This window comes from Rhinatrema bivittatum, chromosome 12, assembly GCF_901001135.1.
Source record: "Rhinatrema bivittatum chromosome 12, aRhiBiv1.1, whole genome shotgun sequence".
Lineage (NCBI taxonomy): Eukaryota > Metazoa > Chordata > Amphibia > Gymnophiona > Rhinatrematidae > Rhinatrema > Rhinatrema bivittatum.
The window spans coordinates 8,853,535-8,881,524 of record NC_042626.1 but is presented as its reverse complement, the minus strand read 5'-3'; the positions used below and the strand labels follow the sequence as shown (position 1 = coordinate 8,881,524).

At 46.9% G+C, this 27,990-nt stretch overlaps 1 protein-coding gene across 1 annotated transcript; it reads left to right on the top strand.

The window, feature by feature from the left end:
* The first annotated feature begins 21 nt into the window (after positions 1-21).
* PPM1J (protein phosphatase, Mg2+/Mn2+ dependent 1J) lies at positions 22-27,899 on the top strand. The gene is made up of 10 exons (XM_029572651.1): positions 22-414; positions 8,087-8,243; positions 8,958-9,281; positions 10,492-10,604; positions 10,862-10,946; positions 16,010-16,128; positions 16,710-16,773; positions 17,809-17,916; positions 19,836-19,987; positions 23,858-27,899. Exons 1-10 carry the CDS (start codon positions 149-151, stop codon positions 24,003-24,005), a joined length of 1,536 nt encoding a protein of 511 aa, XP_029428511.1. The 5' UTR covers positions 22-148; the 3' UTR covers positions 24,006-27,899.
* The last annotated feature ends 91 nt before the right edge of the window (positions 27,900-27,990 follow it).

Genomic DNA, 27,990 nt, shown 5'->3' with positions numbered 1-27,990 from the left:
GGAGGGCTCCTATAGGAAGGTGTGATGAGTGGGAGGGGAGCTGGGTGTAATAAGGGAGTGTGGGAGGGCTCACCAGGGCTGCACTGAGTGTGCCCGGCCTCAGCCCACGTGACGGGAGCCGCCTCTGCACAGCCGCCGCCGGGGAAGGATGATCGGCAGGGTCCGGGCGGCCGTGGCCGGCCTGGTGGGGGGCTTGGCCGGCGGGAGCAGCAGCAGCAGCCCCCCCTCGGAGCAGGAGCCTCCCGCCCCCGGGGCCTCGGAGCCGGCCCCGCTGCCCCTGAAGTACCCGCTCTGCAGACCCGCCCTCCTGCAGCTGAGCCCGGAGCAGCTGCTGCGGGCCGCCGACCACGCGGCCCGCGCCGTGCAGACCCCCCGGGGGGGCACGCGCCTGCCCTGGGACACGGGCTACGCCGAGTGAGTAGCACTTACCCGAGTGCAGAAGGGGCTTCAGGCACAGGGCGGGGGGCGATGCTGGGTGTCAGCCCCATGAACAGAGCCTTTTCGGGGTCCCCGGGGCCCCACCCTCCTGCCCTGCTGGAAAGGTTTCCATCGCTTGCATCAGGACTTGAGCAATCCCCAATGTCCAGTGAGATCAGAGCTGCGGGCGCTGCTCCTTGCTCTCTGCCACATGGGGGGGGGGGTGAGGGGGCTGCGCTACTCCCCAGCCTGATGAGCACTTGAGAGGTGGGGTAATTCGGGTTCAGGGCGCCCTAACCGGTTATAGCACGGACCGATCGACTTCTCCCTTCGCGTGAACGGTCCTGGAAGTGACCCCTGCCCCACAGCTGTCACGGTTTGACCGAAAGTGCGTCCTTCCCAGTGCTGGGGGAAGAACAATAGTGCAAAGGTGAAGAGCGGACCAGAACCTCAGGGCCAGGCAGGACTTGGGCTGCATCAGTGACTCGGCTCAATCTGGCTCTTGAGGCTGAACGCAGTTTCACAAATTTAGGGGGTTTTTCCCCCCAGGTTGGGGCACGTGGGAGGTTGCAATCAGACTAATGGGAGGGGGAGAGCCCCAAAGTTGTCACTTATGGAAGTAATACCGAAGGGAATTATGAAACTGTTACTATGAAATGCCGGGAAGATACCCACACCACTCCTGGGTGGGAGTGGGTGGCAGGAGGTGTGCTGCGCCCCCAGGGCTATGCATGGGTTCAGCAGGGGTGCATGTATTGCTGGAATCTGAATGCAGCCGTGGCCTTGCTCGTGGTCACCCACGCTGTGGCTGCTTGCTGGGCGTGAATGCCGTGTCACAGTGCCCCATGGGAATGGCTCAATCTGGGGTGTGTACAGGTCTTATTTTATAGTAAAGGGCAGAAACGTGGGCATCTTATTTGGTAGATTTTTTTTTCTATGCTGTCATATAGAGCAATTCATTTACATTTAAAAAAAAAAAAAGTGTGACTGCCCCTCATCCCGGGGTTGCGAGGGAATGAGTTGCTGCGTTTCCTGGGCAGCTGTTTACTGAAACAGTACAAGGCCTGCCCCGTGCAGAGCACAAGGAGTCTGCAAGTGGTTTTCCCACTAGTAACTCACACTTACCAATGGACCTAGCTTTTGCTTTATTGGGGAGGCGGGGGACTTGCCCCCTTTGAGAGCTGAAAGGGTCATGAATGGTCCAGTCAGCCCTCGGGCCACTGTCGCTCCTTGTGCTTCCTCCATCAGGTGAGCAGCCCAGGCCCCCGCCTCAGACAGGACAAGCACCAAAAAACCCCCCCGAAAAGGACTGCCCCAGACCTGCTATCGGACTCTCGTACATAAAATGACAGGAGAGCCCCTGCTTCGAATGAACTGCCCCGTACAGTGCAATCACTCGGAGACGAGCGGGGCCCAGCAGGGGACGCTCCTGGTTAGTCCTCCTGTCGCCTCTTCCTGGTGTCCCAGCGATTTGGGATTCTTCGGTGCTTCCTACAGCAAAGTGATGCGTTGCATCCCCATCCCTCTCCCTCGGCATAAGCAGGTCTTGTAAGAAAGCTCAGCTGTTAACCTTGCTGTCTGTCTGTCTCCAAAGACATTCAGAAGGAGAAGAGCAGGTTTCAGATGAATTTTACTAACATAGGCAAAGTGCATTTTTGTGTCAAACCTGGTTGGTCACTCTGGCTGCGGTTTTCTCAGCAGCGAGGGCTCCAGTGATGCGCCGTCTTCTGCTACGTTTAACCTCACACTCAATTGCAGCTTGCAGGGCACATGGACTCTTAATCTGTTTTATTTAAATCGATTGCAGGGATTTTGTCCCAATTTGCAGCTAACAGGGGGTCGGCAGGTCTGATTTCCCCCGAGCTCTCATCTAATGATCCCGTGCAGGGAGGATGTGCACGCAGCACCGTTGGTGAATATTTGAGGTGGCTGGGCTTAGGTGACGCTCGTACTTGGCTCTTCCAACTGCAGTTTCTGAAAAGGATTAAAACTTTGCCGCAAGGCGCAGGCAGGTTTTGAGAATCCCCCCACCCCCAATAATCAGATAAGACCGCAGGGGAGGAATCCCGGCCATCATATATCAGCAATGTCACGCCCTAACTGGACAGGGGCAGGGTGACCAGGGCTGAGGCTCCGTGTCTGCTGCTCAGGCTGATCCAGGCCCGGGTCGTACCCCGCGCTGCATGCAGGGGACTCGCTATTCTGACTTCCCTTTCACACGCCCGTGCATGCAGTGGGGCTGCAGCCAGGCCTGGATCAGCCTGACCGGCAGAGGTGGAGCCAGTGCCGTGGGCAGCCTTGCGAGGACGTTTGCTGCACTGGATGGGCTATAGGTGGAGGTGAGAGGGGGGACGGCCCAGGAAAAGCTAGGACCTATATAATGACAAAATAGCTCTGTCCAGCAGATTTTATGGCGAGGATATAAGAATTTATTTCTGTTCATAAATAGTGGTCCAAAGACGACAATATGGTTAGAAAACAGAGGCCAGCAAGTTAATAAGTCTATTTCTAAATCCCCTTTCCAAGTTTAGCTCAAGCTGGCTTACAACACTTTTTTCAGGTCCCAGTGCTTACAAACTAAGGGCCTGATTTAGGACAGCTTTTTTTTTTTTCCCATTCTCTGTCTAGGGGGGTGGGAGCAAAGCTTAGTAAAATCAGGTCTTAATTAGCACCCGAAGCAGCAGGAGACCCAGACTCGCCCCAGGTCGCAAGGACCGTCAGTGCTTTCCCAGCCCATGGCTCCAACCACTAAGCCGCCCCTTCCAGCCCTCCCAAAACGTACCTGGGCTGAGGGCACCTTGGGAGCCCAAAGTGCTGGGTATCCCTACCATAATAATTTTATGCTAGGAATCCTCCTGTGCTCAGCTCCTCGCGGTCCCTTTCCTCTGCCTCCCCAAATTCTGATGTAGCGTTTAAAAAAAAAAAAAAAATGCTTTCTAGTTCCGTCAGCGAGTGAGCGTCCCCGTGGCCTCTCTGCCAGGAGGTGGACAGGTTTTATAACCCCAGGCAGAGGAAGATTCCACATCCTCTTCTTTCCTTTTTTTGTAAATTCTGTAAATGTGATTTTTCAGCTCTTTGTGATTGGGGAGAAGAAAAGTGGAGGAAAGGCATAAAAATGAAACAGAATTGTAGATTGAGCGGCGAGGACCGGGAAGGCTGAAGTCTTGATAGAAAATAAAGAGATCAGCAGGGCAAAGGTCTCTCGGGCTGCCTGAAGGTAGGAGAGATTGCTAGGCGGGCATCTGATGTATTTGTAGGTCACTTCTGGATCCCTGGCAGCTGGCAGCCCTGCGAGTTGCGCTTTGTTTTCCCAATGCGACGCGTGGCTCTGTGTGCGCTGCAATCCAGTGAGGTCTGCTTCAGCCCTGGTTCTGCCCCCCTGTAATTCCAATTTCTCTAGGGCAGCCAGGAACATAAATGCAATGGGATCGGCCTCTCTGAGCTAACCTGGACGACGTGTCGCGTGAGCCTGTCCCCAGGTTTCCAGGGGGAACCATACTATAGGGCGACTGTGGATATATTGGGGGGGGGGGTCCCCTCGTTAACTGCAGAGGGGCGTGCAGCTAAAGGAAGGGGGACGGGTGTCCCAGGGGCGCGGCAGATAATGTCTGTGCATCAGCTACCTATACATTTTATAAATGGGGGGCCTGGCCCTTTCCGCTATCCGGCCGGCTCTTCTCTTCCTGCTGAGGCCTGGGAATCCCCACCAGCCTGTGGGGTGGGGGACGACCCTCCCCCCTCTCCCCCTCGCTCCAGATCCAGCCATGTGGAAGAAATTCCTAGCGGGCTGGGGAACATTAGCCCTGCAGCCCCAAGCTTGGGGACCCCTGCTGTATATGATGGGCGTCTTTACTGGCACAGAGGGTGGCAGCAGCACAGGTGACACAAGTTGCACCCTGCCACGGCTCTGCCACAGTAGATTAAAATGAGACATCGCTCTCAAACCTGTGTCGTGAGCTTTCCTATCCCATTACTTAAAAAAAACCAAAGAAACACCTGGAGAAGGAGCCTGGGGGGTTTCAACCACTGCTGTGGCACAAGGTCCTAAGAATATCCTAAGGTCCGTGCAATTCAAGGCAGGCCGGGATTACCAGTAGGACCAGTGGCCATCCTGAAGCAGCGTGGGCAGTAGCAGAGCGAGGAAGGCTCTGAAAGTCTCTGGTGTGGGATTAGGAGCCTCTTCAAGGCTCTGACTTTACAGGGTTGGGTCGGAAAGGACTCCACAAGTTGCTTGCCAGCGTCCCTCGAGACAGTTGCCCGAGTGCTGAGCGCACTCTGTTCCTAGCTCTGGCTTGGCTTCAGCTGCCTGCGGAGGGGGCTGGCGCTGTGCCTCGCCCACCTCTGAATTCTCCGCCTCCTTGTGCAACAAACGGAGGTGTTTTTCACTCGGGTGGTGGAGGATTCCAGCCAGACACAATACACCCCTGCTGTATCTGCTCTTCCTAGGTTTCATTTCTTGCTTTTGGATTTATTTTTTAAAAGTTTGCAACCAAGGCCTGGGAACAGAAAACGAAGGCAGATGCTGGTCTGAGCAATGGGATTAACCCACCAGAGGGTGGGTGCCAGGGGGTGGCATGTGTGCAGGCTGCAGGAGCGTTGTCAAGGCCACGGCCCTGCACCCGGGAAGCTTGCACGCATCATGGCGAGCAGCCTGCAATTCTTCAAGCAAACAACGCGGGTATCGATGAGTGAGGCTTCTCAAAGCTGAGTTTTGTAGGGGGAAGGTGGGACGGACTGCAGGGAGCAGGAAGTGCCTGTGACGGGCACAGGCACCAGCAGTCTGGGCTCCTTGTACAAACCCGGGTCCTCTGTCCTTTTGAGAGTTGTGTTCCTCCGCCTTCCAGAAATACGAATTGCTTGCTTACCTAATGTGCAAACATGAGAAACTCTGCCTTTAATAACCTGTTCTAGGGGATTTTTAAGTATCTTTCCCCAAGAGTAGGGCAGACACCTCACCCAGGTCACCCTGCTGACCTGTCCTGGGTTTGCCGTATTGTGTGTATCAGAGCTGCCACGTGACCCAGCTGCTGGAAGAGGCCTCTACGCCAGCCCTTGGGTTGTCTTATTTTTTTACCATCCTTTCTGACTTCAAATGAAAAAGGAAGCAGCCAAAAACCAGGACTGCTCCAAAGGTCTTCCTGTAGGAGGCAGGCTGCTGCTCGGCAGCTTTCTAGCTTTATTTTCGAAGCCCGTGTGAGCATTTTGAATTGTTGTCGTGCATGCCTGTTTGAAACTCACTGCTTGGGCCTTCAGGACAGACCTTCCTAAAGCGTTTGGGGAAGTGGAGTTTAAATAAAACAAAACCAGCCCACATAACTTGCTAAGGTTTTGCTACGCAGTGTCACAAGATCAATGCCCCCCCATCCAGCTGCTGGCCCAAGCATGGGACTTCTGCTTTGAATGTGTGCAACTTCCAGGGGCCGACACAAACAGCGAGAAGGTTGCGGGGCATCGCCAAGGGGCCCGTGAGAATCTTCTGAGCGGAGACTCAAAGGCCTTCCAGCTCTGTCCTGCAGAAAAGAGTTTTAGCACTGGAAAGCCGGTCAAGAACCGTGGTTAGCTCAATAAAAAGATAGTGAGTTCTGTATAGTTTTATTGGTTAAATCTTTATTTCTGTGCAGCTCTGTGTCTAGCAGGGAATAAAGATGGCTGGAGTTTCTCTCCGAGCTCCGCAAGGCAAAATGGAAATGCTTAGCATCCGTTGCAAAGGCCCAAACCAACATGAACTGCAGAGAGAGAGGTGGAATGAGAGGTTATATTAAGAGAAGTAGGGCGACGCATTTCTTGACTAGTCCAATAAAAGGGATCGGTTTATGTTGGGCAGGGGTTGTTAACCTTTCTCTCTGTGCATTCATTTGCACTAACAAGGCGGCCACCAAACTTCCTGCAAGAGAGAGTACAGGTGCTCCTACTGAAAGCAGCTCAGCAAGGGCACTACCTTCAAGAAATGCAGTGTTGGCGTCTTTACTGGGCAATTATCGAGTAACCACTAGTTATACAGAGCCAGACAGCAGCTCTGGGTGCCTTCCAGGGAGCTTTGTTTTCTGCACGGTTCACAGATGAGACAGCTAAGTGTTGTTTTTGACTTTGCGGAGCCAGTGTTGCAGGGAACTTTTAATGTGGATGGAGTTGCAGAGCCACAAATTACTGAGCGAAGGGTAGCATTGAAACGGTGGTGGTGGGGCCAGGCTGAGGTTTTAAGAGCACGTCTTACAGGTGGAGGCGCACGTCTGCATTCCCCATTAGACACAGGGGGCACTTCCACTGCACAGGGTGCTGCTGCTAACAGTGGCCCGGCCGAAGGAAAACAGCAGTGCGGATGGCTTGCCAGAGGGCGGGGGGAGGCATTGAACATCCCTGCACCTGGGCGTGCACAAGGTGTAAATCTGGTCCTTTTTAAAAGCAGAATACGTTGGCAAATCAAGATTGTCGTGGCCCATTTAATCTGCCTGCTCAACCCTTCCTAGTGCAGTCACCCCCCCCCCAGCCACTCGCTTCCCTGCTTCTGAGGACCCTCTGCACTTGTGCCAGGCTCATCTTTGCTCCCACCAGCCGCACGGGGGGAGAGGGGAAGCAGCGCTCCATGCATCCATCACCCTTTCTGTAAAAGCAAAACCCACTTCTGTAATTTTACTCCCGAGTCTACCCCTCCCCCCTTCAGCTCCTGACTCTTGCTGCAGAGCTTCCGCTCTATCAACAAATGTTTACCAATTTGTACAGGAAAGCATTTTCTGTGACTCAGTGCTTGCAAGTGTAAGGAAACTGTTTAACATAAGGACTTGGTCTTAGACTAGTGAAACACAAGAGGGGCGAACTCCAGGTTCACGAGTGAGGGAGGAGAGACGGAAAGCAAGCAGAGCCCACGATTGTCACTGGAGTCAATACCTACATAACCGCATGGTAATAGACAGTGGGACCAACTGAATCCATTTTTATTTTTCTGGTTTTATCCCACTGCCTGCTTGTAGTTCTTCTTTCGCTAAGAAACGCAAGACTACGCACCCATGCAGGCAGTGAGGAAAACCAGGACTGGATCAGCCTGGAAAAAAGAGGAGCCACCATCGATGTACCCAGCACTGTGCAGGAGAAGAGCCCCAAGTTACCTGTGAAACAAAAAAAACCCAAAACCCCAGATGGTGCCAGGTCCCTATGATGATGACTAGCACTACACTAATGGTGCAATATTAATAGGGTGACCATATAGCGCCATGTCCAGGGAGTCAAGCCAAGTCTGTCCTGGCTTTGCCCTGTAGCAGGCAGGGAGCTGTATCCCCTGCTTTCCTCATGTACCTGTTTTAAAGGCATCGGTCCAAAATTGCAGAATGGAGGCTGCCAAAGGTCTCCCTCATGCAAAGCAACAGGGAAAGCAGAACTACAGCTCCCTGCATGCAATGGAAGTAAAACCAGAACTGGCTTGGACATGGAATCATAGTCATCCTAATTATAAACGGTTAAGCAAAAGCTTAGTTAGGAAACTGCATATATAGCTTGGCATAATTAAAATAGCATGTTCTATAGCTGCTTTGGAGACAAGAAATAAAAGAATTTGATCTAACACTGGCAACTTCCAGATGGATATTTCATCACTGTGCAGTGGGCGTCACCCTCTGAAAAAATTGAAAATGGGACAAATAATTTCTTATTTTCTTGTGTTTGTTTCCGGTTCAAGGGTGATCAACTCTGGGAAAAGCCAACACAACGAGGACCAGGCTTGCTGCGAGTTTGTGTTTGTGGCGTGCAGGAATGGCAAATGCGACAGAGCCTGGAGATCGTCTGCTGGGGTCCAAGAGGAAATGGCAGAAAACGTGTGCAAGAATGGGAAAAAGGCAGGTGACTTCAGTGGCTGCTTAATTTTCCGTGGCAAAGAAAGGGGCCGGTTTCAAAGGGTTTAGGCACTGAAATTGGGCTTCTGGAAAATTTTACTAGGGCAGAGCACCCAACGTTGGGAACACAAAGTGAGCTGCTACTGGGCGGGATAACAAAAATCAGGAGCTTAGTACGAACTTTCAGTGCTACACATCTAGACTAGGATCCTAAATCAAAAGCAGGGTTACATTTAGGGGCCTAAATTTTCAGGAACATACATTGGTTTAATTTTCAGCCAAAAACATAGGTTTCTTAATTTGGCTGAAAATAGGCACTCAGTTTAAGTGCTTAAATATAGGAGCTCAGCTTTCCTTGAATATCGGCTGCAGAGCTCTTTATTCGTTGTTCATGGCATTAATACGCTCTTGCTTGGTACAGTACAGTTCTCATTGACTCTTCTTTCAGGCCGTTCGGAAACTGTTCCCAGCAGATTAAGTACATTCCATGATGATCGAGAATAATTCATTTTCAAACCTAATCCCGAACTCTATTGTACTTCCTTTACAAAAAGGAATAAATAAAGCAGGAATGCTTTCAGTGTAGGAGTCAGATAAGCCACCCGAAGTGCATAGGCTTAAATATGTTAGCCAGAGTAGCTGAACGTTCCTGCCTTTATCATTGAGTAAGATTGCCCAACCCTAAGACTTTTCTATAACTAAATGCTTCCTTCTCAGGGTAAGGATGGGATCACGTTTCTTCACTGGGGGCTATTTGATGGACATGCCGGACCAGGAGCTGCCATCATGGCATCTAAACTCTTGCACCTTCATATATGTGACCAGTTGAGGGACATTGTCCATATCCTGCAGAACCCGTCCGCCACTGCTCCCATCTGCCTTGTTGGCAATGTGAAGGCATCTGCAGCAGAGCTGGCCTCGGGATCCACAGCAGAAGGTTCCACGCCCCCCAGCGAGCTCGTAATGCGGTTTCATCTAGAGAAGGAAGTGTCCCACGAAAATCTGGTTATGGGTGCCATCGAGAATGCTTTTAAAGAGATGGTGAGCGCATAACAAGTGTGCAAAGCAGTCTTTCAATATGGCTGACCTGAAATGCTTTCCTCCCAACACCCCCATCACCAAGTTAAAAATACTGTCTTAAGGTTATCTTCTCTATAGTTTTGGTGTTGGCATCAATCAGAAACAGTGGTCCTTCCCCAGTGGTGCTATAACCTTCAGACTTTTGAGGAGCTTCCCTGATGAGCCTTAAGAGATCAGAGGGTCAGTGTTGGCCTAAAATATTTTGGAGAACATAACTTTATGCTAATGTAATTCACATTATGAGTCTGATGCATCAAAGCCATTGAGTGCCGTTTTGTGCCAGTAGAGCTGTACCATTGGTGTCACTTTGGTTTTTCATGTCCCATGTTCACCATCTTTTTCCGTAACAGATTTACCATGAGTTTTCTCCTATGCTTGTGCCAGTGGAAGGATTCTTAGTGACATATGCACAGGGAGATTCTGTGGTTAATTTATTTTCCAGACGATGCATCACAATAAAAACACTAGTGTATCTGGCTGTAGTTAGCACCCTATATAGTAGCTGCCACAGATTTATTTATAAACCTTTGATATTCTGCCTTTTCTGAGCTGGTCTAAATACAGATTAAAATCAAATTCAATACCTTCTCATTACATTTGTGTCCCAGTTTTATAATAGCATAGGGACAAAGGGGAAGGAAGGGCCTATGTAGATATGGATGCAATACCAAAGGGGTTGAATTGGTCATCTAAGAGTAGCTGAGAAGGTGGTAACAATCAGGAGGGTTCTAGATGGATTAGGGAGCCAGGCTAGCACCTACTGAGGAGGAAGTAGTCATTAAGTATGGAAGCCAGGTGGCAGATGTGGCTCATGGTAAAGTCCCAGTAGCCAGTGAAAGAAGGAAGCCTCTGTTGCTGGCTTTGTCATACTGGGGATCTGGGAAAAAGCTTAGCCAAATAGTCGATCCTTGTTGTTTTTGTTTTTCCATGAAGGTAAGAGAACTTGTTCCATAATTTTGGGGCATAGCAGATGAATGCATGAAATTGTACACAAGTTAGTCAAAGCTCGCTGGTGCTGCTCTTGGTGGCCATGTTGCATAACCACACGTTCATACACGGGTGCCTGTCATGTTTTAGCAGCCAAGACAGTGCTCTAGCTAAACCTTCTTCAAACCGTGCTGTTCAAAGGATTCATGTTTTAGTCCATCTTGTTTTTATTTTTCATCTGTAGGATGACCAGATTGAGCGAGAGAAACTGACTTACAGTATTTTGGGAGGTTGCTGTGCTCTGGCTGTGGTTTATTTGATGGGAAAACTCTATGTAGCCAACGCGGGTGACAGTAGGTAAGTTGCCTTGGCTTTTCCTGTAGGGGATACTATGATGTTGTTCCAGATGCGGGGGCTTCCCTGGAACTGAATTATGGGAAATCTTGTCCACCAGAGGGGCCACAGTAGACCCCCCAAGGATGTCCTTTTCCTTCCCTGCAGCCAAGGAGAATGTCGGCCACCTCATGGAGTCTTGCGTGTCTAACCTCCTCCTTCCGTGTTTCCTTCCATGGAGTCTTGCGTGTCTAACCTCCTCCTTCCGTGTTTCCTTCCAGGGCCATTATCATTCGTGATGGGGAAATCCTTCCAATGACCAGGGAGTTTACTCCAGAATCAGAGAGGCAGAGGCTTCAGCATTTAGTAAGAGACTCCTTTTATTCTACTCTGGCGCAGTCACAGTGCACCAGCATCTCTCTCTTTAAATGGACAGAGCACTCCTCTGCCTTGGACACAGCAGAGCAACAAACTCCTTTGGTGCTGGATGCTTCAGGCTTCTGAAGTCTGAGCTCCTAACAGGTCATACAGAATGAAAAGGCTAAAACACACTTTTATTACAGTTAAAGAGAATGCAGGCAGACATCTCCTATAGAAGGCTCTGCCTATCTCTTATAGAGGAAAAGTGTGCACGCTTTCATATTTAAGAGGAAGAATGTCTCACAGGGCGAGATTAGATCTCAGTTGGTCTCCTCCTTTCATGCCCCAGGTGCTGGGGTGCACTTCACTTTGTCACCAGTGGAAGGAGGGGAGAAAATTCGTTAACCCTAGGGCATGTAGAAGAGTAGAATCATTAGGAGACACTTGTGATTTGCCTGAACAGGATGGAGCCCAGTGCATGCTCAGGCAGGAGTCCTTTAGGGAACAGGTATCATAAAAGAAATAGCTCAGGGGACTTCAGGGCAGACACTTATTTACTCGTTTTATATACCGTCTTTCCAAAAGAAGATCACAATGGTTTACAAACTCAGCATTCATATTCTAGTTAATATTCTAGATCAACACAATAGCTTATATATAATCTTGTTCATATGCATACATTTTCTATGGAGTTCATGTTCATACATTTCCTAGGTCAACACAACCTCAAATATAAATGCTAATTCTACTAACAATAAGCTTTACGTCGTTCATTGTCTATAGCTCGTTCCACTAACATTATCGCTGGTACTTATGTTGAAGTTATCAGCATATTGGTATTTTACATTAAGTCATATGTGTTTCTAAAGAGCCATGTTTCCAGTTCACGCTTGACGCTCGTTCTTTCTGTTGTTTGGCATAATGACTCAAAGAGTTCCACAGCTTGGGGCCTGCTATGGAAGACATTCGTTCTCTTATTTATGTTAGGTGTGTGTTCTGAATAGAAGTCCTTTGTTTTGTGATCTTAGGGCTCTCTGTGGTGTTTAATGTTGAAGTGACACACTCCTAATAAGCATGGATTAATATTGTTGATATTGAAAATTAGAGTTAATACTTTTATAATGAATTCTGGATTGTACAGGAAGCCATTGCAGAGCGATCAGTGAAGAGGTGATGTGTTTGACTTTCCTTGTCCCTAGTAAGAGTCTTGCAGAGGCATTTTGAAGTAACTGTAGTGGTTTCAGTAGACTCGATGGCAGGCCTAGTAAAAGGGAGTTGCAGTAGTCCAAGTTTGAGAATATTAGTGTTTGTAAGGCTGTGTGGAAGTCCTGTATTGTTGGTAAAAGTTTCAGCCGATATAAAATTCTCCGCTTGGAGTACTCTGTTTTGATTAATTTGCTTATATGCTTTTTCATAGTGAAGTTCTCATCGCTCTGTATTCCTAGGTTTCATACTTTGATATTTATAATTCCTAGGTCCATGGTTGGTGGTTTGTCGTGGTGTCTCTCCTTAACCACACTATTTCAGTTTTTTGGGGGGGTTTAGAGTTAGTTTCAGTCGAGAGTTTTTGATGTATAGCCTTCATGTGTGGTTTTTTCAGAGGCGATGCAGTTTTTTCAAATGTTGGATGTAGAATTGTATGTCGTTTGCATATAGGAAGAAGTTGATTCGTAGATTTGCTAGTACATATAGGCAGTAAATGTTGAATAGGGTGGCTGAGAGTGCTGAACCCTGGACACCTGTATCGATTGGGAAGGTGTCAGAAATTTGATTATCCAGTTTTGACTTGTAATGTCCTATCTTTTAGGAAGGAAGAGAACCATTTGTTAACATTTTCCCTCTATTCCAATTTCCCTCAACTGGTGGCAAAGCAGGTTATGCTGTACTGTGTCGAATACTGCTGTTAGATCAATCAGTACCAGGATGTAGGATTCATTGTTGTCAAACCCCTGTAGTACAGGGTTGGCTAAGGAAATAAGGAGAGTTGCTGTTGAGCATTTTTTTCCGAATTGGTTCGGGTATAGAATATTATTGTCTTCTAGGTGGTTCTCTAATGGTGATTAACACTGCTTTTTCTAGGACTCTAGCGATGAAAGGCAGGTTGGATGTTGGTTGGTAATTTTCCCAATCATAGGTTCTGTCAGTTTTATTTTTTAGGATGGGTTTAATCACAGCTTGTTTTGCCTTATCAGGGAGCAAACCTTCTGCTAGCGAGTGGTTTATTATGGCTGTGAATATTGGACTACTTATGCTGTTTACTGTTTTCAGGGCACTTGCAGGGATAGGGTCCAATGGGTGGGTAGCAGGCTTCATTTTTGTGGTGACTTGGTTTATTTCAAATTTAGATATTGGGTTGGATGAGTTCCATTTCCCTTGACCACATTTTCTTCAGGTTTCTTTTTGTTGGTAAGCAGGTAGAGAGTTGTGTGCTTAGTGTATTGGGTTTGTTTAACAATGAGGTAGCATCTTCGTTGCATGAGTTCTTTGGAAAGATGTAGTTATAATTAACGTTTTTATTAAGTATAAATAGAGGTACAAAAAAAATGAAACCATCATGACATAGAAGCATTCCACGGGTTTACCCCGGTGGACGGATATGCCATAACATTAGATGTGCAATTATTTTAACACTTTCAATCCCCCCCACAGCCTGTCTCTGCATTTCCGGCAGATGTGGAATCCCTACATTCAGTTGCTTTCAGCGAAATCCAGGAATTTTCTCTTAAAGAAGTTTAGCTGAGGACAGATACTCTGAGTGATTGTATAAGGACTGCTGTATCGTTTTCTTCCTAGTTCAGTGCTGTGGAAAGATGTATTTATATGAGCTGGAGGAGGAAGGGTCCTTGATTAGATTTTTATCTGTTTCGAAAGGTGATTTGGAATTAAATATTACACCATGAATTTGCTTTGTGTAGTAGTTAGTTTTTGGGGGTTTATTTTTATTTTGCTTTATTGACTTGTTCATGGAATTTCGTTAATAGGGATTTGTATTTTTCTAGGGATTATGTAGATTGGCATGTCTGCCATTGCTTTTTAGCTTTCCTCAGGATCTGTCTGGTGTATCTTAGCTCTTCACTATACTCAGCAGCCACCACTTATCTGGATGGGTATTTAGCCAGCTAAGTGGATAGCCAGGTATCTTGGGGGTGGGCAGTGGGTGACCGAGGTGGGGCAAATTATCCTGATATGTTAACCAGATAAATACCTATATTTAGCTTTATCTGACTAAGTTCGACCTGCTCAATAGAAGATCTAAAGTTATCTGGATATAACTTATCCAGCTAACTAGAGCTTATCCGAGTATATTTAGGACATAGAAGAGATATTCAGCAGCACAGCTAAGTTATCTGCATAAGATATATCCAGATAACTTAGATAACCAGATATCTTTGAATATTGGGCCTAAGGCATTTTAAATAAATAGTGCACAAACAACATATTTACCAATTGAGTTGTTAACTGTTAAGATGTAAGGTGACTTGATAGACATTTCAGCTTTCCTAGGGCCTGTCTGGACAGAAAATATTTCTTCATGGAAAGAAGGTGGATCCAGGGAAGGTGGTGGAGACAAAACCAGTATTGGAATGCAAGGAAGCCTGAGATAAAGAACAGACAAATCCCTGGGTGTGAGGGTGAAGCCTGGAATAAGCACAGAGGTTCCCTTGTTATGAAGCCAGAGATTAAGTGGGGGGTCTGTGACAAAGCAGCAGGAAATATTTTTTCTGAATTCATGAGATTGCGAGCCTTTGATTTCCACGGCTTCCCTGGGTAGGTTCTGGACTGGACTGGATGGGCCTTTATGGTCCTTATCTGCTGCCATATTGGTTTTTTGACACGTCCTTTTCTTCCAGCTCAGTCAGAAGTAGGGCTTAAATTCGGCATCATGAGCCTTCATTCACAGCTACCTGGAGATGTTCCCTCTCTATCTTCCCTTGCATCATTGCAGCATCGGAGCTCCTTCTGGGACCTTGCTATCACAGACCCTAAGTCTGGCCAGTAGGAATCAACATAGCGCGACAACCAACTCCCTGAGTGGCATCCCCAGTCCTGACCGAGCAGGAGAGCAGAGAACCTGAGCCGGGCCCCTCTGAGAGGCAATGTGCAGTGGCACCATCGGGCTGGCCTTGCTGACATTCCTCTCGCTTTCTGTGTTAGCATTTCACCTCTGTACATGAATAGAGTCCGTTTAGTCTTGGATCATCTCCCATGGACTGCGCTGGGAAGAGTCCTTGCTGAATCAGCATCCGTCGCTGGGAGTAGGAGACCCATTGATTATCCAGATGGTACATACTGGACTGGTTGTCACGTTGTCTGAGTTGCCTTGTTACTTTTGTCCTCTGCTGACCTGCACTGTTCCTGGTGATTTCTGCCTCGGTCCTTAATGTACCCTGCTGTGGTTTTTCCCTCCTTAAGGTTAGAAGTAAACTAGATGGCAGTGCTGCAAGCTGATGAAACAAGGAATTAAGGTCGTGCCCAAGGCAGGAGCAGAAACTTGTAGAGAGATGGCCAGGGCTAATCCCATAAGAACATAGGGTCCGGCCCTGAGTGGGTACTTTTTTAAAGAGATATTTCATGCCTTTTTTTTTTTTTTTTTAAACTGTACTAAGAAGCTTGATCCAAACCTTAATCCATTTGAAAAAGCTGGTTTTTTTTGTTATCAAGTGACTGGACAGGATGGCAAAAAAAGTGCTTGTGACACAGGCGGCTGTCAACCAAGGTCATGTGACTGCAGAAGGCACAGTTCTCAAAACATCACAGGAAATGAAGCGAGAACCAGTTTGAAATCTGGTTCCAAATGCATTGTGAGAGCAGGGCTGTGTTCACTGTTCTCCCCAGTTGCAGTGCCTTTAATTGGCTCAGCATACAAATTGTACAGCATTTTAAGGGGATTTCCATGTTAGCCCAACTCAAGATGCCCCCTTATCTTCAGTAGTGTGCTGCCATAAAATGGAATTAAGATAGTTTTTTAAATTTGGAGGGGTGGGAAAAGAGCCAGGGAGATTAGAATGAAGCTGGCCAATCTGGATTTTTTTTTGTGTGTGTTTTTGTTTGTTTGTGTTTTACTGTAGGGCTTCCTGAAACCAGAGCTGCTTGGAAATGACTTCACGCACCTGGAATTTCCCCGAAGAATCCAGCACAAGGAGTTGGGGAAGAGGATGTTGTACAGGGACCAGAACATGACAGGCTGGTAAATTCTTTCTTCTCCTGGAGATGCCTTTCCAGAACGCATTTATTTTCAGTGACTGCTCCCCCTGGGCATTCGGTGATTTCCCTGGTTACGGTTATGCCACGTTTAGGGGCCGATGGCTTCTATGCCGAACGAGTGTACCCATGTTTGCGCTTCAGACATGCAGCCTGTGACTGCTAAGAAAAATGCAAAAGGGAACACATTCCCTCCTGGGGAAGGCCCTAGGATGTGATTTTTTTTTTTTTTCCTGACCGAACCAGTGGGATGGGGCATTGCAGGTTACTTAGCCGGCCTGTGAGTCCACGCCCCCCACGCCACGTGGATGGAGTCACCGCTTGTCTTCCAAAATCTTTTTACTTCTGCGTAGGATCCCAGGAGGGCTCCTACTGTAAGGAACGCTTATTGGATACCAGTTCCACAAGGGGGATTTTTGCTGTAGATGACAAACCCTTTTGTAAAGGTTGGAGGGTTGGGTGTGGCGTCCTGTATTGAATAACTTGCTCCTGGACACCACGCAGCAGTCTGTGATTATACAATGGTAGGGGTATCTGGCACTAATGAATGCACTGTATTCCCACCAGGGCCTATAAGACGATCCAGGAGGACGACTTGAAATTCCCATTGATATACGGAGAAGGGAAAAAGGTAACACTGGTGAAAAGCTGAATGCGGCTCTAGCTTACAGATACACGGATGGTTATCTAAGCTCAGAGGGTTCGGATGTTACTGCATTTGCACGTTTGGTAACTGACTGACTTGTTCTAGCACCACCAACTATCCCTAGTAGCCCAGTTAACCGTTTCGGTGGCAGATGTGCTAAGGTTGGGAGAAGTCTAGCATTGGCTGCAGTGTCTGTACCCCAGTGGCCAGTGGGCTCAGCCTCTCTCGGCCACACCCTCTTTCTCCTGCATGCTAGCCTGGCGCCAGTCCTCACCTCTGCCTCCAGAGTCTTGTAGCTTGAAACTGCAAGTCCAACAATTAGCCACAGGGCAGCAAGAGAGAGGCAGCCCCTGGCTCTCGATTCTTATGGCTTGTTTAAGCAGTTTCATTTGAAGAAATATCCCATTCTTCACTCTGCCACGTTTTCCTCTTTCCGACTCCAGTAGGTAACACTTATTTATCCTCTACTTAGCATAAAAAGCCCATTAACCGACTTGCCCTGCTCCCAAGGTAGTTACCATTTTTCTGCCTATTGTAATTGTCAGTTGACTTTTTTTTTTTCTTTCTTTTTACATAAAGAACTTTGCATGGAAAGAAAAAAAAACAACGTATTTTTTATAGTGAAAACGAGCAGTGGTTCAGAGGTGTAGACTATCCGCATGCAGAGGGAAACAGATCTCCTGCACAATGCCTGTGAGCGAGAAGCGAGACCCAGCAGGCAATGGTAGAATCCATCACCGCAGCCACTGAAAAAAGGCTCTGGCGGATTATGGTCTGCTGGCCACTCTGCCCAGTCGTTGGCAGGAAGGGATAGAGGGTGAGGGGCGAGGGGAGATCCCTCACTTCTCGAGTCCACTTCTCTCACTTTCTGCCATTCCCGCCCCTTCTAGTAAAATGCAGTCAATGGGTGTCTTATTTAAGCTGCTAAGGGAGGGTGACGCGTATAGGAGGTGGCCTCTGAGTACTCCCCAGGCCTGCAGAGATTGGACTCCGAAGATCTTTTCTTTTTCCTGTTGGCAGGCAAGAGTTATGGCAACCATTGGAGTTACTCGGGGTCTTGGGGACCATGACCTCAAGGTGTACAACTCTTCCATCCACATAAAACCCTTCCTGTCCTGCTTTCCTGAAGTGAGTATCCTCATAGGCGCATTAAGAGGTTTCATACATATGTGAATCTCAGGTGCCCAGTCTAACGGGCCTCTACAGCCCAAGATTCCTCTCTGGATTGAGCCCGCTGTCACGCATGTCTTTTGCATGTTCATTATTCTGGCCCCATCTTATGAAAATGTGTTTTTCTATGAAGTCACTCCACCTGTTTGTCTGGCTTTCTCTGCTTTAAGTTCTCTGACACACGGATTCATATTTAGAGCATGTGAATATATTCTTTTAAAGGGACACTGTTCGTCTCTGTAAGATGCTTGTAACGGATGCTGGTTTGCGACTGTGGTGTGTGACAGCAAAGGTGATGTAGACTGAAGGAACAGCAATAGAGATGGATCCTCCTCTTCTAAAATACCCCTTTCTATTCTCTCGCCTTCATGGCAGTAGGTGGCCATTTTTCATTGATTATTCTGTATTCTCTTGGGTGTGTCTACCTAATCTAGTTGACGGCTGGAAACAGATGGAGGGGTTCTTTCTAGAATTAAACAGTGTATACAGCTCAGAGGAGCAGGTCACCAACAGAGGTTATAAATCATTCCAGACAAGTGAAAATAAAGTACTCTGTGCCGTGATGTAGTACGTGATTTTCTAGGGGACACTTTATCAACTGTTATATGCTAAGTAAGGACCACTCAATCAACCCCTTGTGAGAGCTCCCTAGCCACCTCTCTTCAAGCTTGCTTCACCTTTTCCTTCTGCTTTTATTTCCCTGGTCGTGCAGAGTCCTTAACCATCACTAAGGTCTGGTAGCCTTATGGTGTGATTCCTCTTGCACCATTCCATATCACTTTTCTAGATGCTTATGACAGCCCATCATCTTTAGTCTAGTTCGGTGGTTCCAGATCCACTCTTTGAGAACCCCTAATGGGTCTGGTTTTCAAGAGAACCAAGATGGTGAGTTTGATCCCTGGACCAGAAGCATTTAATGAATATTTTATGTGGATATCATGGAAACCAGTCCTGTCGGAAGTCCTTGAGGATGTGGGACCACTGCTATACGATAGGCACCTTCCACCTGTTTATTACTTATTACACTTGGGGCAATACAGTTTCCAAACCAGAAAGTGAATGAATGGGAAAGCGAACGCACCAATCAGATTTCTTCTGAATGACCAGAAAAATAGGTGTTCAGTCCATGCCCTCGGGTCCTGCAGTGCATCCCTTGTAATGCTCATTTGCAAGAAGCTAAACAAAGTTCAATCTGATTGAAGCAGGAAGCATGCCGTCTTTCACCAATGAAAGGCCTGACGTTAATACGGTGTATTTTGAAACCCAATAAATAAATAAAATTCTAACTTATAGTAACAATGTCATCTGGACAGGGCATTTACAAGTCCGTAGTGTCTGGATTTGTGGCATTTGTACCTTAATGCTGTTCTAGCTCCTCTAGGTTGTGGCTCCATAGCTTTCTTTGCATCCACTGATAAATTATCAGCCAAGGATGGTCTCAGCTGAGATGGCTGCGGTGCACAAGGGGGAAAAGTTAACAAGACAAGAACTCGGTACTGTGGCTTAAGGAGTTGGGATGGGGGATCTTTTTCCATCTGTGATCATTTGAATCAAATTTACTCCGATCAGCAACAACTTTGACCCCATTTTGAATAGGACTCCCCCCACCCACGCTAATCCAGCCTTTCAGACCTCTGCAAACATTCACGGATTAAACTATTGAGATCCATGCAGACCCCCAAGTAGTCAGAACAGAAGTGCATGGTTATGAATATTTGTAATATGGAGGTTTGAGTGGTGCCATGAATGGTTCAGATTTATCGGATCGAACAACCCATCCTGGCTGGACTCACTGCCTGAATTCCCATTAGTTTAGATGGGCAGTGCTGATTTGACTCACCAGCAATGCATGACTATATGTCCCCTTTCTCCTTCAGGTCAGAGTTTATGACCTCGCACAGTCCGAGCACAACACCGATGATGTCATGGTTTTGGGTACTGATGGACTCTGGGATGTCTTAGACGACAAGGAAGTGGCTGAAGTTGTTAACACCGTCCTCTCTGGCTACAAACCAAATCACCCAAGCAGGTAGCACCCTGTGCAAACATGGAAAAGTCTGAAAATAAAACTCAATGAAGTGTTGTGTAGTGAATCCGCAGGACCCCTGAGATCATGCCACATACGGCGTCTGTAAATGCAGTTAAGAGATGGAATTATTGGGGGGGCAGGTAACTGAGGGAATGGAGCCTTTCATCTCTAGGGTATTTCTTCAGATCTGGCTCAGGTTCGTGGCACCTGAAAGTCATGGAGGGGGTGTAATTTTTTGTAACAGGCTGCATAAATTGCCAAGCAAACTCGCATGTGAACATTATCCCATCAAGACCCCCCACACGTTACAGCTCCTCATTTATGTGAACAGATTTTCTGAGAATTTACGCAGGTAATTTTCAAAATCAAAAAGTGTGCACATAAATGTAAAACCCCACCCAAACTCTGCACCCCAGAAGACACACAATTTGTTTACTCTTATTTATTGACACGCATGCAATTTTGGATGCATATGGGCTGGCAGTATCCAAAGGTCCATTTCTGAGGGTAGAGCACTGTTTATTGCCAACTGAAGTCCCTTTTTGAAAATGACCCTGCAGGGGCTTGTGTGAGATGAGTTGCTTATTCTCAGTCCGGTAGCCAGTGGAAGGTGTGCATGGCACAACGACCACCAAATGCAGCAGAGGTGCCAAAGGTTGCACTGCCTGTGCTATGCCTGTTCTGGGGTGGGGCACTGTGTGCACATGAGTGAGCTGTTTTCATTACTCCTGCCTGTGTGTGTGGGATCAAACTTGCACTGGCACTGCCTGTTCTGTGGTAGGGCTGTGTGTGGGTGGAAGGATTGGAGCTTTTACCTTGTGTAGTCTGGAAAATGACACTTGACTATGGATTATGTGAAAATATGAAAAGCTATGTTTTGCTGTACTATAGATGCTTTTAAGAATGGCTGTAATAACAAACAAAACAGGTTATATGTGCACAAATGATCAGAGTAAATATCATAAAACAGAATATCATAAAGCCTCTGTATTGCTCCATGGTGTGACCTCATCTTGAGTATTGTGTGCAGTTCTGGTCACCACCTCTCAAGCAAGAATTAGAAAAAGTACAGAGATGGGCAACCAAGATTATAAAGGGATGGAACAGGTCCCCTATGTAGAAAGGCTAAAGAGGTTAGGACTCTTCAGCTTGGAGAAGAGACGGCTGAGGGGAGATACGATATAGAGGTCTATAAAATGAGTGGAATGGAACGAATAAACGTTAATTAGTTGTTTACTCTTTCAGAAAGTACAAGGACCAGGGGACACACAATGAAGCTAGTGGGTAATACATTGAAACTAATAAGAGAATATTTTTTTAAGTCGATGCCTAATTAAGCTCTGGAATTTGTGGCCAGAGGATGTGGTGAAAGCTATTAGTATAGCTGCATTTAAGAAAAGGTTTGGACAGGTTCCTGGAGGCAAAGTCCATTAACAATTATTAAGCTGGCATTGCAAAAATTCATTGCTTATTCTTGGCATAAGCAGCTTGGAATTTATCTACCCCTTGGGATCTTGCCAGGTACTTGTGACCTGGCTTGGCTCCTGTTGCAAATAGGATACAGGGCTTGATGCAGCTTTGGTCTAACGCAGTATGGTAAGCCTTATGTTCCTATGTTCCCAGCTAATATGGAAATATTTATACAAATGGTCTAGCATTAAGCTGTCACTTTCCTGTAAGAGTGACCTCTGTCTCTTTAGACATTTGACAGCAAGCGGGTCTCTTGAGGGCTAGCACAGTATGGGGAATGCTGCCTCATTGCAGTGTCTGTCCTGCTGACCTCTCTCAGATCAGCTCTCCACAGAAGTCCACCCTTTCTCGCAGTTGTTAGGGTCTTATGTCCTTAGGCGGCACATGCGCTGTACTGTTTCTTGGTCCACTCGCTTTCCTTGCGATAGTGCCAAACTAACGGATGATAAAAAAAACTACTGCATTGTTCAGGACTTCTCTGAAATGGTGGAGTTCTTGTATTTTATTCACTACCTCTAATTACCATTTTGTACATCATTCTCTCTCACAGGTGTGACCACTAGCTCCATACTTTTCTGTAAATGTGACACATTCTCCTGGACACCTAGAATCATAACAAATTCATTAGTATCATGTAAATAAGTTATTGCTTTTATTTCAGAAGCAACACTACTCTAAAACCAATATCAAAACTGCTAAGAATTAGAGAGGTGAACCGGAATCTGTTCGGATTCCGGTTCCGCTTCACATGTGGGTTTTTTGTATCTGGCCCGATCGCAGTTTTGTCTATTAGCTGCGCCCGAGCCGATAAACAAAAAACCCACCCCCCAAAAAACTTTTTACAGGTAGCTGGTGGTCCAGTGGGGGTCCTGGGAGCGATCTCCCGCTCCGTCAGCTGCCACTAATCAAAATGGTGCCGATGGCCCTTTGCCCTTACCATGTGACAGGGTATCCATGCCATTGGCCAGACCCTGTCTCATGGTAGGAACACTGATGGCCGGCGCCATCTTGTGCTCCTACCATGTGACAGGGGCTGACCAATGGCACAGGTAGCCCCTGTGTCATAGTAAGGGCAAAGGCTATCTGTGCCATTTTGAATACTGGCAGCTGACGGAGCGGGAGATCGCTCCCAGGACCCCCACTGGACCACCAGGTACCTGTAAAGTTTTTTTTGGGGGGGGGAAGCTAAGGGGTTAGTTTTAAAGGGTCGGGGTGAGTTTAGGGGTTATTTTTGTGTGCTGTTTTTCCCACCCTCCCCCAAAAGGATAAGGGAACCCCCACGATCAATATCATGGGGTTTTCCTATCATTTTGGGGGAGCCCCCGATTTCTGACGACTTTGAAAATATCGACAATATTGTCAATTGGCCGAAGCCTGATTCACATCCCTACTAAGAATGCGAGTGCCCTAAAAGCTAAGAGCGCACTCATATATCCAGAAGCTCTGTAAATCGTAGGTGTAGCACCCATCCTGTCTATAGACAAAAGCTGAGCGAATGCCAGGTATTTCCCTGCTTTCAGCTCCAGTAGAGTTGCTTTGTTCTACTCTTCACAGAAAATAAAGGACAAGATTTTAACTCCCTAGCGATCAGCTACTTTGCTGCCACATTCAAGTGCTGTTCTTATTTTCTGACCAGGTCTTGTCTCCATCTTGCATTTTGGTTTTTCTCTGTGTGTGACATTAAAGTGTTCCAGGCTGCTTCTCATCAGACAAGGGGGGGAGGCTGTAAAGGGAGGGCAATTTCACTGTTTTTCAGTGAACTCAAGCATAAAGTTGCATCCTATAACTATGAAGTAACATAACTGTATTTCACTCTCAGAAGGGGCTAAATTAACCCTTTGCTTGATCCATGGAAGTGAATTCCACAAAACCTTATCACTAACAGTGTGTGACACTTGCACTGCTGCTGCCTGTGCTGTATGTGAACTGTGGATAAATACAGGACTTTGAGGCCGCTTATACTAAGTGGAATGATATTTCACAAATGTGGCTTTACAAGCAAAAGCTAAATTTGTAAAATGTTTCAGCTTTGCACAAAATAAAATTTGACACACTGTTTTCACATGCAGAATGTCATTTAAATGGTTAATAAGCGGCTGCAAATCAAATACATATAAAGCTGTTCATTAAATATTAGGGCATAGGAAAACTACATCCAAAGCTTGCTGCACATGTCAAATTTCACAACAAAAAATAAAACTAGCTACAGGCACTAGATCCACACTCTTGTTCTTTGTTTTCAATTTTAATTTGGGTGCCTTAGACTAAAGAATAGTGCTGCTTGTTTCACACAGTCGGCACCATATGAACACGTGTGCACGCTATCATGAAAACAAGAGCCAGTGGGCACTGGTGAAGCATCCTCAGCTGAATTCTCATGTGTACCTTTTGGTGTTCTAGGTTTACCAGGATCGCTGAAGAGCTGGTGTCCACGGCCCGAGGTATGCTGAAGGAGCGAGGCTGGAGAATGGCCAATGATAAACTGGGCTCAGGGGATGACATCAGTGTATTTGTGATCCCCCTTGGCGGTCCGAGGAACTGCACATGATAGGATCCTCCAGAGGGCAGATGGCTTTGACCCTGGGACAGTTTAACAGGGGCTAGAGGGGGTCCTCTGTTTTACAGTGATGGACGTAATGAGCTGCTTGAAAGTTTTATCTTAGTGTGCTGCTCCTCACTACCCTTCGCTGGAAGCTCATCAATGAGACATCTGTGCCTGCCACAAATCACTGCACTTGGCAGATACAGTCGGACTCAGATGTAACAAGCAAACATGAAAAGCACAATCACCCATATATTTAAAAAAAAAATTTGCACTGTACCTGTTATTGCTAAATGTGCACTATACTGTACTAATAGCGGCAATGAGCGGCAGTTAATCAGTTAGGCGGCTTTTGTATGAAGGGTTGCATCAGGGCATTTGCAGACTCTGGTGCTGCAGTGAACAAAGATTGTGAAGTTCTAGCTGTGTTCTCGCTGTTCTAGACATTGCCTGAACAGGAGCCAACCAGCTATCCAATCCTACCTTGAGAGGAAAGGAGAGATTAGGTGGTTCCTGGCGTGTGATGTTATTTGCGGGTGTTGCAGAGAGACAGGCGAGTGCGCCATAATGTCCACATGATTAAGGTGGGGGGGGGGGGGGGGGCGCCTTCAGAAAGCATTTGGGACTCCACTGGTGTTTGGAGTGAGGGCTCGTTGACTTGTCCAGGAAGTAGCCCAGTCAGATTCTCAACCATGGTCTCCATGAAGCTCTGCTGTGGTGAAGCTCCCCTCTGATAATTAGCTCATTTGGCTAATTATCAGAGGGGAGATGTCATATATTGTTTTTTGATTTTTTTTTTCCCTAAGAGGATACAAAAGGTAGTGGTAACTTGGGGGCTTTAAGTCATGCAGCAGCCATATGCGCAAGCAGAAAACCAAAGCGAGCTTCAGAAAAGTAATATTGATCAGGTCTAAGTTGTAGAAAGGGTAAAGCTTGTGGCCCAGTAGCCAACACAATTTCTACCTTCTACGGTGAGCCTTTTCTGCTTCTGACCTCGCTTGTTGCTCTGACAGAGCGCGCTGAAGGCACGCACTTATTTTAAGGGGTGTAATGCAGGCATGTCTCTCTCCGATTGCCAGGAAGTAGACCCCTGCTTGCTTATTTAATGAACGAAGCCTAGGCACTCATGAAATGGTGCCAGTCATTGTGGGGCCTGGCCTTCATTTGCACTTAAGAGGCTGGCTCTGCTGAAAGCAAGCAGTGGAATAGCTCCTAGCCGCCGTGCCCCTGATGAGAGACTGTGGACGGACAGGAGTTCCGCCACCATGTACTGGCACTAATCCACGCCCAAATGCATGCCGTCTTTGTGCAAGACAGTGAATAATTGGCACAAAATTTAAATGGCTGACAACATGAACTGAACCATGGCTTTGGGAGAAGTTACAGCTATAGGGAACACAGCAAAGCTGTCTGGGGCAGGAGCCCCACGTGTTGCTTGTATGGACTCTCCAGTTAGGTAACCTGAAAGCAGACCAGGTTCAGCCTAATGCCTCTGAAAGCACATCATTCAGCACCTTTAACCCCCATTTTCCCACTCCCCACCTTGTCTAGCAGCTGTAACTTAAGTCCGCAGACAGGGGTCTCACATAGGCCAACCAGGACCTGATTCAGAAAGACCTCTTCCCATGGATTGGGGGAGGGGGACGTCTTACCCGTTGGTAACATTTAATGCCTCCATGTGGGTCAGCGGCTTCTTGGCCAGCAATGGACTAACTGCACAGGCAGTGGATTATAGAAGTAGTGCTACGGGATAAAGCCTCATCCCATGCCATCTCCCTGCGGAAACCATATTAAAGGCACAGTCCGTCTGCATCCAGCAGTGGATTTTAGGTAAGTAGAACATCTGTGCTGGACCGCGCGAGGGTCTCCGTTTGCTCATGTTGGATAGGGAATTTAGCATCACTGCAAGCTGCTCAGGCTGAACCTGGAAAGTTTCCGCTCACGTTACCCATGGTCTTCTGCCCGTTGTTAGGTTAGCAGGGTACACAAAGCATCGCACACCTTCAACGGCCGGTGCTAGATCACACCCGTCTAATCGCCCAAATACCCACAGCGGGACATCAGCATTTCTCAGATGGATGAAGGCCCTTGGTCTTCTGCCTGATGCCCAACAGCCAAACACCCCCCAATACTGTGTTAATTAGAAACTAAAATATTTGGTTCTGAGCAAAGGCCATGAAATCCCACCCTCCAACCACCACCACTAGAACTGCCCTTTTTGGATAAACATATCCATTTGGATCGTTCCATCACCCACTGGCTTCTGTCTATGGCATTATGAGAAAATCGCTCTTGCCTATGCTTACAGTGGCACTAACTCTTGTATGCGCGGGGCATACACACTTAATGCTTTCTCTGGCTAGGCCTAACCTAGTTGTATTCTTAGCTGTGCTTTTTAGAAAAATAAAAACTACAAATCCAGAGCTGCAATGGGGTAATTTAAAACCAGGACTGGCTCAGCCTATCCAGGCAGCCGGGAGCCAATGCCTAACTTTATTCCAGGGGTAAGCAGCTTCCCTCCTTGTTGGTTTTCAGGACATCCTCCTTGAAGATTCATGAAATGCATTTGCCTTCACTGCATCTAAACGTCTCGTGCATCTTCAATGTGGAGAGCCTGAAAACACCATGCTAATTCCCTGTCCGTTAGTCACTCAGGTTGGCCACAGTCCTCTTGGAACATTTGTTCATAATATTTTTGGATGAAATCCAAAAACGGAAGCGCCACAATTTATAATACAGAAAAAATAAAATATGAGAGGAGATGGGCTGGAGAAAAATCTCTTACCTTAAATGTACCTGGCCCTACATCTATGCCTGTATGCATCTGTACATTTGATGTGTATATTGTTCTATTTCCGATGTATTGCTATCGTATTAGATTCATGGTTTGTGAACCGCTTTGGGTTGGACTATGTCTAAGGAAGGTGGGATGCAAAACATGAAATACATGAGCCCGGAAGGCTTGTGGCAGTTGAGGAGCGGAGTTACCCACCCTGCCAGAGGTATTGGCCAACAGCCCTGTAGCATTGAATGAGCTTGATCTAGGCCTCCAACAATTATTTCTGAATTCTCCCAAGAGTTTTTCTGAATCTCATGGCACGTGTTGTGGGACCCGGCCCCTCCAAAGCGCAGAAGACCTTCCACAGGGTAGTGCAGAGTCCTTGCCGCCGGCTGGGTCCAAAAGCTGATTTAATTTAACTAAAAGTTAGACACACACAGTGCTGTAGAATAAATGGACTCCAAAAGGAAGGTGCATGGGTGCGTTGTCATTCCGGTTTATACCTTTCTTTGCCCTGGGGCAGTATTTTTTGATTCATCCAACCTTCTTCGGAACTTGTGTAACGCCCCGTAGAAAGAGTAAATCTGGGTTGGACTTACCTGCGAATTTAAAGGCAGCGAACTGCACATTCTACAGAAGCCCTGCCCGGATTTAAATGAAAAGGATTTGAAAACTGCACTACATTCCCTGGTTCCTTCCTCGCAATGCCTTGTGCCTTGGTCTTCCCCACGTCCTCCATCAGGGAGGGAATTGCAGGATGTCCACAGTCTCTGCCGCCTCGCCCACCTTTAGAGAAATTTCATTGAACTTTGGAATTTTAATGCTGGTTTTAATACATTTACTGAATTTTACTGGACCTCTTGAGCTGCCTCCGTCCATTTATTGGATGGCCCAGTCACACAAAATAATTAGATTGGATGAAGCCCTGCACTCTGCCTCCTTTTTAAAGTTCAGGCAACTAGTGAAGGTCTCTTTTTTTTTTTTTCCCCAGCAGGCCTTGGAGAAATTTGTTTATGGGTGCTAAGATAGGTTTACGTATTTATTTTGAAGAGGAACGTGCAGTGCAGATTTATAAGAGGATCAATATGTAACCAAGAAATACGCACAGCTCCTTGTGGTTTTTAGGCTGTTTTAATGTTTTTACCTTTTAGTTTGTCTTTTTAATGTGCTTTAACTGGAGGTTTTATATTTTATTACTGATTTTATGGATGT